Consider the following 13,761-nt stretch of genomic DNA (forward strand, 5'->3'; position numbering starts at 1 on the left):
AGAGGCTGCATGTTGGAGCTATAACACTCTTAAGCTCAATTCCAACACAATCGTGCAACAAATTTATTCCAACGGCCTTAATATATAGACTCGTGGAGAGGTGGTGGGCAACTAGTATGACATCCACCACTTCCGGCGAAAGATCAAAATCTCTCAGTTGGTTCTGCTCAATCTCCATCTATGCAAGTCTAGTGTGTGGAAGTTAGAACGTGAAACTACACCCTGCTGCTGGGACAGAATATCCTAAAGAGGAAGCTTTTCCCTGCTGCCGGGACAGAATATCCTGGAGAGGAAGCTTTTTTTGGAAGTGGTGACAAGGTCTAGCTAAGGCATGCCTCTCCAGGTTCAGATGCCACTCATGATCACCAAGAGGATGCCTGATGAATTAGTTTGCTCTGATGTTTAGGGATCCTACCAGATGATGCACCATTAAAAAAGATCCCTTCAGTGCCAGCAAGCCCCGTACCCTCCAGATGAGCAACTGACCACACCACCGCCCCATTCCCCCAAACTTGTCGAAGTACCACATGGCTGTCATGCTGCAGATGAATGCCTCCTAAATCGGCCTGCCACTGATGGAAGAAAGACTTCTTGATGATTTATGTAATGACACTGCTCAATTTGAGTCCAGAGGCTTCTGATCTGCATATCGTCCAGGTGACCTTTCCAACCACGAGACAGCACATCAATCACTACTGTGTCTGCGGAGATGGATCCAGAGAAAGGCATTCCACAGGTCAAATTGGTGTCCCTCATCCACTAGTATAAGCTCCGAGTCACCTATGACATACTGATCCTGTCAGAGGCAATCCAGAGGTGGGCCAATGTAAATCTATGTTCATTGGAGGGCACGCTTGTGCGGAGTGAGCTATGATGCCAGCAAACCAAGTAACCTCAAATATTTCACACCAAGGAAGAGCCACAGTATTAACGGTCTCAAGTGCTTTATACTAAACTCATGACACACAACTGTTATGGCAGGAATTATTTCCCTGTATACTCGCAGGAAAAAAAAAAAATCTTTTCTACAGGATACTAGCCCGAATGGAGCATTCACTATTTTGGTCGGGTAGGCCTCACCCACTCTTTTGTTGCATGCCTCACCATCATCCACTTCGACGCTCTATGTTAGGATAATACCAGCACGGTGGCCTCAACCTCATTGTAGAGGGAGATCAAAAGATTCTCGTTCTGGTCAGTAACGGGGTTAAGTTTTTCTAAACCCAAAGATGTCCTTTACTACAGTGTACACTTGGTTGGATTAAAATAGGAGTACAGATGATCATGAGCTAGGTCTCGGGCATCCCATCACAAATCTACTTGCCAACATGTTTCAGCCACACAATGGGTCCCTCAAAGGAGGGTCTCAGGCCTTTGTCAGTGCCCCAAACGGTCACTTGTGCACCTCGAAAAGTGCATGCGTGGTAAGACTAAGTCTTACCTGTAAGGTTATCGTTATCACCTGGGGATAAAAACAAATCGTGAAACAAATGGTACCTATTTAGTCCACCATATGGTCACATTTTGTAGGTGATTCTTAAGCAGTCTATATATCCTAGGCATGCTCAATTCACTTTGTTTATCCGAGAATGCATCCTGTATTGAACATGCAAGCACAAATTTTGATGCACGCATATTAGCACAGCAATCTTTGGTCTATGTGTAAGAAAACTGTGATTCATGCAATGTGTTCTGCCACTTACATTATACTTTTAGGGTGTTATGCCAAAGGGACACACCCGGAAGGAATCTCTCCGGTAGACACATACTTGTGTGATAAGAGGTATAAGTCACAATCCGTCACAATTAAAAACACAGTATTCTAATTCACAACCACACAGTAGACTCATCTGTGCTCCTACTTAATTCCAGTCAAGTGTACTCTGTCATAAAGAAAATCTTATCTTTAAATTTACACCTAAACTGTTTTAAGAATAATTGGAAGCCATTACTGACCAGAACTGGAATCTTCTGTTCTCCCACTGTGCTGTTAGTATCCTAGCTCCATTCAGGCTAGTTCCTGTAGTATACATTGAAACAATTACCGACATACCAGATGAGTCACAAGTAACCTCAGAATCATCAAGACTAGAACAACTGCTCTCACATGAAACGTGTGGATCATAGCCCAAATGTCCCCAATTTAACACAAAGGAAGAAATACCCTCAAACCAACAATGTCCAGAATGGCCCCCAAATTAGCCAGGCCCATTCGACAAGAGAGTGGTGAAGCTATAAACTATGTAATGCCAAAATGGTGTGGAAGTGAAGGTTGCAGGAAATATTTGTAAACTGCACATCACCATGTAAAGTGTAATGATCGTATTGAAATCTTTGTTTACATCACACTTCAAAGTTACAAAATAAAAAACTTTAATTTGTGCTTTCATAACTGCTCATACATTTTGAAGTATTTGTACGGTTAATTCAAAGGTATTGTGTTAGAAAAAATTACATTCTGCAGCCCTTCCTTTCACACCAGCAACACTGTCAAATAGTTCATTTTACAAACCCCTCTCACTTTACAATCAGAGCTAGAAAACACCAAGTTCCATGTTAGAAGAATAAGCAGCAATTTGTCAGAAGACTGAGATAAATTTGACCTCTGTCTCTGAAGCACAGTGAATGTGACAAGATAAAAACAAACTTTACAGGCATCTTTGATGCTTATTCAACTGGGAACTCAGGCATGGTTATTTTGGGGGGTCCTGCAGCACCCCTACCTCCAACACCTATGGCTGGGTCGCCTTGCATCCAACAGCCAGTCATTGAGGTACATGAATGTGCTTATCACCCACGTGTAAAGATGGGCTGCGATGACAGACCGCTTACGTAAAGCCCCAATTGGCAGATGAAAGGGCAGCATTGTAAAAGTGGTTTAATCCCACCATAAAATGGAGATACTTCCTGTGCGATTGCAGAACTAGTGTATGAAATTATATGTACTGAGGGCTCAGGGACATCATCCACTCTTGCGGTGCAAAGCCATCAAAACCTGTGCAAGGGCCATAATTCGGACCTCTTCATGAGGAAATAATTTAAGTTGGCCTTCTTGGGGACCAGGAAGCACCTAGAGTAACAACCCAGGCCACGTTCCACCTCTGTCATATTCCCGATTATCCCCTCAGTAAGCAACAGTAATGCCTCATTGGAGAAGACATGGGTTGGTCCTACAACATCAGTGTAGAGTGGAGGGGTGAGATTGTACAGAGGGCTTTCCAGAAAGGGAAGAGCGTTACCAATATTGACCATATAAAATATCCACTGGTCCGAAGTGAGCTAGCGATACTAGAGTCGGCAAAGTTGAATTCAGCCCTCTGCTGTACTCAGATGTGTGTTCATGGGCAAAGTGAAGAGGTCTGGAGGTTGTGTCTATGGAAGAGAAGGAATGATGCTGCTGGGGTAACCTCCAGCATTTGTCACCACCTTCCTTCTTGGCAATACTAAAAACATATCCACACTCTTCTAAATGGACTGGCAGAATGCAAGGCCTCTAGAATAACCATACTACCCCGAGCTGAATACCAGGGATAATACTACTAAGTAAAAAAGCTACTGTTCTTCTATGTTTTTTTAACCGCATTACATTTCTTAACAAAAGTCTGGCACCATCAAAAAGCAGATTTATTAAAGATGACTGGCCATCTATAGAATATTCAGTGGAGTATAGCCAGGCATGATGTCTAATTAGACTGGTACCCATGGCACAAGCTATTTAGTCAGTGGTATCTAGCCTAGATTGAAGTTTTTGCCTGGCTGAGTCGTATCAATTCTGAACTGTCTGGGCAAAAACATTTCACAGGGTCTCTGGTAAAGCAGGCAAAACCTCATGTGCCATGTATTTGAAAGTGCATTCAACAAGCGCTCTACCAAACTGCCCAATGAAAAAACTGACTTGGCTATATCAATTATCTTCGAGTCCCTATCTGAAGTAACTGATGGAAACAAATTACAACTGACCTTGTAAATGGAGGCCTACACCATGAATTTCTATGAGGGGGCTCGGTTAGAAAATTAAGTTCTCCCGGTGCTGGTCTTTGACACCTAGCAATATGTTGATTCACTGCTGCAGCAGAAAATGGTTTAAACTAAGCTGCAATGTTTGAACGTTAAAAGAGCAACAGACACAGAAGTAAGAAAATCGCACTAAAAAGAGATTAGCATTCATCTTTACAGTGCAGAGGGGCAATTCAAAAATGTCTGCTAAGCTTCAAAATACTACAACAAATGAGGCACTTTGAGTCAGTTGCCACAAGGGTTAATCTAGGGTGTTTTAAGCAAAGTGTCTAGACCATTGGCATTTTACAAGGCAAGGTAAACACCAGCATCTGGGGTGAGTGAGAGACGGGAGAAGGAAGTGAACTGCCCCATCATCATCATGTTGCAGTAGCTGAGAGCTCTGTAGAGCATCAGCCACTAACCCAAAAATGGCCGCAATCTGCCAAAAGTACTGTTGGTAAGACTGAGGAACTGAAAAGGTTTTGTCTTCTTCCACAAAGGGTAAAGACTTAGTTATGGTATAGTGCTGAAGATGGATTAAAATTTGCAACCGAAGCCTCAGTATCACTGGAGCAAAAGCCTATGCAGAAGCAACTGGTGAGACCTGCTACACAAAAGAAGAGAGGCACAGCCCAGTGGAAATGAGGAACAGGACGAGTGTGAAGGTCAGTCTGCTCCAGGGAAGGGTTTGTCAGCAGAAGTTCCACTGGTGCCCACTGTGGGTCTAGAACAAACACCAAAAGGTGCCAAAATGAGCATGAAAATCTGCAGAATGGCCTGCACAAAGCCAAAGTTATGTTCCCCCAATGACAACTGGGAGACCTCTCCCTGGAATGGGCAGAAGTGCAGTCAGTGACCAAATCCCACTTGCAACACAGTTTGAAGCAGGTCTTGGGGGAAACCTCTGCACACTACCAAAACAATTTTGAGAAAAAAAAAGAAAAAAAAAGGCTTTGTTAACAGTAACCGAAACTCTCGGAATTGAAGCTCCAGATCTGCATTTAAGAGTGCAGAAAAAGAGGAATCAAGTCACTGCACACGGGTAGCACTACATTGTGACTCAGTGTTGTCATCATGTTCAGAGGCGGGACAGAGTGATGATAAAGGCTGATCCTCACAATTGCAGGTGCTCAAGAATTATTACAAAGGTTTATGGATCGAGTCTGGCACCCAAGGAGATTAAAAAAAGAGCAGCTATAAGTATCCCTCAGAAATTAAGGGAAGCTTTTCTGATTCTTACAGGAGACCTTCCATCACTCTATTAACACATCCAGATTTTTCTACAGACCCCCCGCTCGATCTTTTACCAAAGGTACAGGCGTGCAGATACACCCATACCCTGACCCAGAAACTAACATTTAAAACCACTGTACGGTCAGCAAAAACCATGTTTTATTATTCTCATCTTTTCCAGTATTTTTTGTTCTAATGAAGATAAAATTCTCCATAAAAGTTCAATTTTTTTTTCTTCATACCACACTCCAAATTTGATTTCTGGACTTGTGCTGGTTTGCGAATGACAGACCGCCTCTAATCTCTCACCAGTCTCATGTTTACTAAATTCATAACAAATGTGTGAAAAAACACACAGACTTTTAGAATTAGTACTCTTCATCTACTGGCCTACTCATGTGGCGTTCAACTTTTGCTTTCACCCACCACAGCATAGAGCAATGGGACAGCCCACTTCAGACATTCACTGTCTTGCACTTTGAGTGACAGCATTCTGCCAGATTACATGCACACAGCCATTTGAAAATGAAAGCACTTAAATGCTAGGGGTGTGGTGCGCCACTCAATTTATTTTGTTAAACTTTTTTTGTTTTACACATGTTGCATACGTTTGCAAATGAAAATAAATAACTGACATAGCAAGCAAGCTAAGCTCAATATTAAGCAAAACATATGGTATTCCTACAAATGTCAGAGACCGAGAAGTTTCTAATCAAAGTGCAGTAGTCACCATCCCCTTTGTGGAATGGGTTCTAGGTTTGCAGGACGAGGCCCATTTGCTTTTTCTAAACAACCAATCACACAGGCTGCATCCACTTGGCTACAGTCTTTTTAGAAGATGCTAGACCGGTTACATCATCCCCATAATACACAGAGTTGCTTGACGGTACAAACTCTTTAGTCTTATCCAAATAATAATGTTATGCTATTTTGACATGGAGTGTATGTAACAATCTCTAAATAGGGAGACAACACATAAGTGGAAATAAGGAGGTAGTGAAATAATGTATTTAATGTGGAAATAAGATACCATTTTTGACATTAAAGAAGGTAGAGTTCATAATGATACTTTTGGTACAATGGAAAACTGTGCATGGTTCTTTGGTACACAGCCTAAATCTCACTCAACCCCCAGCCAGTCTTAATAGTTAATAAAAAACAATGACTTTGGTCAGCCAGGTGCAAATGTCCAAATGGAGGACCCATCATTATAGAGATAGCTACATTCGATTCAGTGTGAAGGACTTCTAATTGGTGGAAACTTCTCAAAATACTTCAGGAAATCCTTTATCAATGGAACAATGTAACAAGAGGACTGAAAAGGGGACGCAAGACAAGCAGTGATAGCAGCTAAATTAACTAATAGAAGTAAACTGTAACAAAGATTATGTCAGACAAAGAGGATGGGACAATGCCGTCCCTTCCAGACATGTTCTTGCTTCCAGTTAAATGTTTAATTTCGTCTTTTTGAATTCATATTCAGATCATGTTGAAGGGCATTTCGCCTCAAAGGATGGCCATACAATCATCCAGCAATTTCATGTGTCCATGCCACAAGATCTCAGAAGCCATGAAGTAAAGTTTGGCAACGTGAGGTGGGGGTCCGTCAGTGCGTTCTGAGGCAAGAGGGACTTTGAGAGAAGGCTGCATTGGTAAGTCCGATCCGGAGCAATGACTCATCTTTATGTTGCTGAGCCTGAATTTGGTAATCACCTTGGAGAGAAATTCTCTCTAACAAGGCATCACAATTAGAGACTGTGATTCTGGAGACCAGGAGTTTCTAGCAGGCCATTTTGTGCTTCCTTCTGATTCCAAAACAAAAAAGAAACTTTCTGGATGACCCTCAGCAAGAGATGATGTCTAACAGAAGTTTGTCCTTCAGAGTGCATTTGTGCTGTTCTAGCAAATGACAGCTCAGTTTGCCTTCGCAATCTGTGAACAGCAGTCAGGTAAAAGCCCCTTGCCAGCATCCAGTGGCAGATATTCTGAGGTTCAGGTAGAGCATACTTGAAACACCTTCTTCAGAAAACAGGCTAAAAACCTCCATGAAGCCAAAAGAAATGAAATGAAATCTGAGAAAGAAATTGGTGTTACCAGCCAATAACGCTCTGCAGAAAGCAAGGGCTATGTCCTGAGCTTCACAGAGCAGAAGATAGAGGGCAGCTTGTCACTCTGTTGGGAATCATGGGCCAGACGTACGAAAGCTCCCATTTACATTACTTAAATAGCGACTCCATAGGAATCACTATATATGCAAGCCACAGGATATGTACAGAATTTGCGATTCCCTAATACTAATTGCTACAGATTAGGAATTGTTATTAGGGAATCACAAATTGGAAATGCCATTGCATTACCGCCTATGGGTGAAATAGGAAATGGTTTGCATTTCCTAAAAGGAACTCGCAAGTTATGAAATGAAAAGCCAAGGGTGCCTCTGGGCTGAAGGTAACCTGAATTTCCTAGTGCACATATGCCCTAGGAGAATATTTGCGATTCATGTCACAATAAAATAAATACATTATTTTATTTTGCATATGGTTACCATCAACTTGAAGTCAATAGTACTTGCATTTCCTAAATGTCCAATTCGCATTTAGGAAATGCTTTGTACATGTGCTTTAGGAATCACAAATGGGTAATCCCTATTTGCGATTCGTAAATTGCGGTCACAATTTGTGATTTGTACAGTGTAGAAATCGTTAATTGATACTGGGTTTGCCCCTTTGTATATCTAAAAAGGCCATTTAGCATTTCTTAATGAGCCAATATATGGCAATTTGGCGAGTTAAAAAATGCTAAATGGCTTTATATATCTGGGCCCATATGGTAGTGAGGCTTCCAAGATTCCTAAAGGAGCAAGGGTCTGTCTCTTTTTCACAAGTAGTCATTTTATTGTGGTGGGGGAGGTCATCATTCTTGCTTTTTTCATTAGTTCATTCATTTTCAAAGTAGGGTTTCATCCCAATTTACTGCGTGCAACAAATTAGCTATTTTAAAGAAAACACAACTGTTGATTTTGTTGGAATGTTTTAGGATATTTGGAAAACAAAAAAAGTATGAAAATGTATTTTAACATATCTCGCACATAAGTGGAAATATTTTACCTTTTATGAATAGCAGAGGAAATGCCATGGTGAAGAATGTTAAGCCTTAATTTCAACTTTAAGATGACTCCTTACAGTTCATAACAAATTAGGAATTTTATTAAGTTTGAAAGGATAATTGTTCATACTAGATCCATGATTTACTACAGGACCCCATTGATTGTGTAATCAAATTGTTCTAGTGCTTTTTTATCAATTCCCCATAAAGAATATTCTGCAAACCTGGCTTTCACCCAAACAGAATCTTCAAGAGGTCTCTTTAATAGCATTTGAGATCAAAATGAAACTCCCTACACACACTTCTGCGGATACCCATATGTCATCTGGGAAATTGCAACACAAGAATCTGGAATAGTTCATTAATGTAAACACTGAATGAGATTATTCCCTGAAAACTCATTACTATCAATATGGCAGCCATTAAGTTTTGATAGAGTGGCCACAAGAGACAGTTTGACACACCACATGACCACGTTATACATGCCTCTAGTATGAACACATCCTTTACATAATCCCTACCCCTCTGCCTCATTAAGCAGAACGGAGGAGAATCACTCACAATTGAATTAATTCACTTTCACACCAATCCTCACCCCCTGGCACCCAAACTTTTACTTACAGCCTCAGAGTTATCAATGAAGGGGTCCGTCTCATCATACCCATATCCGATGTCGATGAGGTCTTGCATACGGTCTTTGCGATGCTTGTGAACCTTCCCACCCTACAAAAAGGATTAGATAGGCATTAAAGAATGATTTGAAGCTGAACTATCAGCGAAGGCCAAGTATACCACTTCTATAACAAGGCCATAATCTTAAGTGTTCCTGGCTCTCCATTACCAGCCTGAGGAATGTTGTTAATTTAGCATTAAATGTAACGGCCCAAAAGCATTAGAAATATGGATCCAGTATGAAATTCCATCTGTCCAGCCAAAGACCCTTCTATGCATTGCACTGGAATCGATAAAGTGCATTGGTGAGCACCCAGAGGCACTTGGCAGTAAGATAAATGCTACATATTTGTAGTTACAGATTTCCAGACTCTGCATACTCCTACCAGAAAGACCGGCAAAAGCACGAATGAGGGTGTGCCTCAACAGTCCCTTGTGATGTTTACTGCTAAAAAAGACGTGAGGCATCTGGAGCTTGTCTCATGAAACCAATTCAACCGTCACTATCCTCCCAAATACCCAGAGAAGCTGTAGGAGTCACAAGCAAATCTACAACAAGCCAATAAGCTGCAAAAGTGGTTCCAGATATCTAAACTTTCCAACATAGGACCACAGTACATACATTGTGGCCATTTAAGATTGTGGTTTTAAGTGCACAAAATCCTGAAAAAGTGTTTCTCACACTGCATGGCCCATCGGAGCTATTACTGTGCCCGATCAAACACATAAGTGTATGCACCTACTGTCATGAGTTATCCACAAATCACTCCATTGTTACATTCTATGTCATCTGTCCAAAGACTACTAGCTGCATATGCCAACAAAAGGCAGAAGATGTGTCATTGTTGACCACACTGGCTATCCACCTACCAAATGTTTTATGATGTCACGTCTGGAGCTAGCTAAGCCCTTGGAAGTTGGAAAAAGGCTTCCTAAATCCAATGAGATTTAATAATGCACATTTTACATTCTGAGTACAGTCGTATTAATTATGGTACTAGACTGGTTCCCAGATTGCATTGTATAATATTGTGTAATTTCTTTAGTGAACATATTCAGCAGTGGTTCAGCACTCAATTTCAAGTGCCATTAGATGCAAGTCATGAATCTTCAATGCATAGTACATGAAAAGATAAATCGCTGTCATCGCAATAAACAAATGTGAGAGTGGTTTCTTCTAACAAAAAATCTTTATTCGTCATCTTTCTTAAAACCGCAGCAAAGGAATAGTAGCCAACGCGTTTTGTCCACCAGGGACTTCTTCAGGGCTCAAAATAATATACAAAACACTTATTTACAGATATAAAACCTTTATCTGTTTACAATATACAATAGAACCGACGCTAGATAATATATTGGTCTAATACCTACGCATCATTTGTTCTCTTTGTCACACATTTGTTTACTGGAAAACCTATCATATAATGAGGAATATACGAGTCTGGCCACATGTGTACTGAGGTATGTTAGTGTTTGATCAGTTTGAAAATGAGATAGTCAGACACCATACATGTGCAAATACTGGAAAAGGCCTAGAGTCTCTCCATCAATCTGTCTGAAGTATCTTGTGTGTGATTACCTGTCTCCCTGTGTAAATAAGTGTACAGTGTGGTCATGTCATTTACACATATTTCCAAACAGGTTTTCCAGTAAACAAATGTGTAACAGAGAGAACAAATGAAGCTTAGGTATTAGACCAATTTATTATGTAGCGTCTGTTATATTGTATATTGCAAATAGAGGTTTTATATCTGTAAATAAATGTAAATAAGTGTTTGTTTTGTATATATTTTGTAGCCCTGACAAAATGCGTTGGCTACTGTACGTTTGCTGCGGTTTTAAGAAAAAGATGATGAGTAAAGATTTTTGGGAAGAAGAAACCACTTGTTTGAGATGACAGCGAGTTATCATTTCAAATCATGTACTATGCATTGAAGATTCATGACGAACATATAATGGAACTTGAAATTGAGTGTTGAACCACTGCTGTATATGTTCATTTTGGGAAGTGATTCCCTCTTAGAGGTTTAGAAGGGTAGCACCTCTGGTTCGTTGCCCCACTGTGAATTTTATTCTACTTTTTTATATTGTGTGTGGACGTGTGCAAGATTTGTGCACCTTGATCCTACTCCTGTGGTAATTATTTTCTATAGTGCCGTCCTCCCTTTTGGCAAGCCCAAAAATCCTCTCGGACAGTGCGTGTGCCATGCAGCTGCCTTATCCTTTGGCTTTCCCAATGCTTATTTTTTTCACAATTATTTTTTTCATTTATAAAGGAGTGCCCTAAAGCCCTTCCAACGCGTTTTTGCTTTGAAAATCAGCACAAGTCGCAGGTGTAAACCAGAAGTTGAGACCACGGTCAGCAAAGCATCCCCCAGCACTAGCACATGAAAACAAAACTTTAAGGTTTTGCTAAAGCTAGTTTGCTTTGCCATTGCTCAGAACTGACCCACTGGGAGACAGCTATGCAACTTAAGGGAAAGGCAGTGATGCTGAGGATTAGGGAAAGAGTGTTTCAGCAACCCGGAAAAGGTGCTATCATAAAGTTCTAGCACAGAAGGAAGTTGCATTATGTTGGACTATTGCCTAGATAATTAATTCTATGCACCTTTTCCTGATAGGGCATTTCCAGATATTCATGTGGTTAATTGTTATACTTCCAGCTAACAGTTTCTGTATGTGGCAAATGTCTGTACTGCTGGAGGCAACTACTCGGTTAATGGTCAACAAGTAAATGGAAAGGTCACACAATGAAAATAAAAGGTCACTCATGTGCACACTGAAAAAATATTAGCCCTGGTAGAAGCATGTGCACTGTGGCCCACAGCATGGAAGAGTGTGGGAGCCCCAGTTGCAGAAAGTACTGGATCATTCACTAGGAACTACATTTATCTTCTTACCCATTCCCCTTTTGTTGGGTTATATTCTGCTTGGTGGTTGTGAGCCTGATGGGCAGCAGCAGTGCCAGACTAAGTTCCAGCAGTGGCTTGGGACGGGGGGGGGGGGGGGGGGGGGGAGGAGATGGCACCCCATCAAAAGTTCAAAAGGACTGAGCAGGCAGGAAACTGGCACTAAGAAGTGGCCAGCGAGAAGCATGAAGCTTTGTGTTCCAATTAATTAATCGTCAGTATGTGCCATGATGGAACCAAGCAGGCAATGCCACCATGACTCTGCAGTAATACCCAGTTAATCAGAGCTATCCTGCATCCCTAGTATCAGGTAAGGCAGTAAGGAGTTGACAACTGGGCCGATTGGCTTCAATGGAACCGATGCAATGTCCATCATGTAAGATGCCACATGTCTATACAACAATAGTCCAGTCTCTTTTTGCACGTCCTCAACAACTTAAGGAACTTAAAAACTAAGAACAAAAGTTACATATCTTCAAACGGAGAGAGACAGGAGGATGTAAAATTGTTGAAGTCGTCATCATAACAATCAGAAACATTAGACAGTAAGTAACTTGTGCTTTAGTGAAGATTAATTTCTACAGATCTGTACCTGAAAACTCACAAAAGCAGTCCAACAAACAAGGAAAAGGCTGAGGATACAGCTGCACTTAAAACTAGAAAAGACTGCAAAAATACTCTACAAAGGTGAAATGGTGCACTGCTCTCCATTTCCAAACAATAACCCTTCATAAAATGGAACATCCATTGATTGTGCTTGCAAATCACCTGAAAACGTAGTTGTTGCATCCATGCATGCCTTCATGACCACGATCGAACTCATGAACCTTACACATCAGTAAAGCCACACCTAGTCTACACTTCTTGTTTAGAGAAAGCAATACCATTCTGAACAAGACTTGAGAAGGTTGCCTGTGTTCCTCAGGTAGCATATCTGTGACTTTAGACAACATCCCACAAAGCGTAGGTGTATGTTTTAAAAACAATTGATTTTGCAGAATACTGAAAACAAATCAGAGCAGTTGTAAGTACATTTACCATAGTACAAGTACATGAAATGGGGTCATAGATAAGCATAGGTATGTGTATTTGGCAACAAACAGGAGTAAGACTTCAAGGGATAAATCCCAGAAGATTTTCTTCCATTACTAGTCAGTATTTTGGAAAGCGACTTCTGCCAAGCAATTGGAGGTATTTAAGAAGACTGCTGACTGCCTTCAGAGACTATGGCATCATCTGTCATTGTGTTGATATTGGGGATAGATTTGCTGTCCAAGCCAGTGGTGCATCCGAAGTAGTCTTCAGCTACTGCTTTGGCTAAAGTCTCATTCTTCTCAATCAGACATCATAAGTTCCAGTGCAAACTGACGGTATCGAACTCTGTTCAGTCTTCACTGAAGCAGACTGAACTCTTTCTGAAGTTGGCTAGACAAAAAACAGCATTATTTAAATAAATGAGTTTCCCCATATGCAGAAATCACTGCATTTCTGCACATGAGGAAACTGATTTCTTTAAATAATGCTGTTTTTTGTCTAGCAGATTTCAGAAAGGGTTAAGTCAGCTTGAGACAAGTATATTAAATTTGTATGCTATAGCCAAACCTACAACAGAATGAACAGGAGGATTATCTTTGAGGAACTTAGGGTAAGATTTAGGAGGTTTAAATATATTCTCAAGATACCACTTGGCAGGCTGCTGCGCAAAAACATGTATGAACATATTCACCAGGCACTCCAAGAGATGAAACACTAGAGGAATTTAGAAGACCTATATAACTTTTCTACTGGATAGCTTCAATGATGACAGGATCATAAATGTGAGTGCTGTAACTGGACTAGTAGG

At 40.9% G+C, this 13,761-nt stretch overlaps 1 protein-coding gene across 4 annotated transcripts in view; it reads right to left on the bottom strand.

The window, feature by feature from the left end:
* Nucleotides 1-13,761, bottom strand: part of UBN2 (ubinuclein 2) — a 645,107-nt gene that overhangs the window by 457,454 nt on the left and 173,892 nt on the right. For 3 of the 4 annotated variants that reach the window (XM_085601178.1, XM_085601176.1, XM_085601177.1), the window contains exon 3: nt 8,959-9,060. The exons of the other annotated variant lie outside the window; for it this stretch is intronic. In XM_085601178.1, coding sequence (XP_085457304.1) covers nt 8,959-9,060 — 102 coding nt within the window. The remainder of the gene's footprint in view (nt 1-8,958; nt 9,061-13,761) is intronic. 4 annotated transcript variants of the gene reach the window in all.

Source organism: Triturus cristatus, chromosome 4_2, assembly GCF_964204655.1.
Source record: "Triturus cristatus chromosome 4_2, aTriCri1.1, whole genome shotgun sequence".
NCBI lineage: Eukaryota > Metazoa > Chordata > Amphibia > Caudata > Salamandridae > Triturus > Triturus cristatus.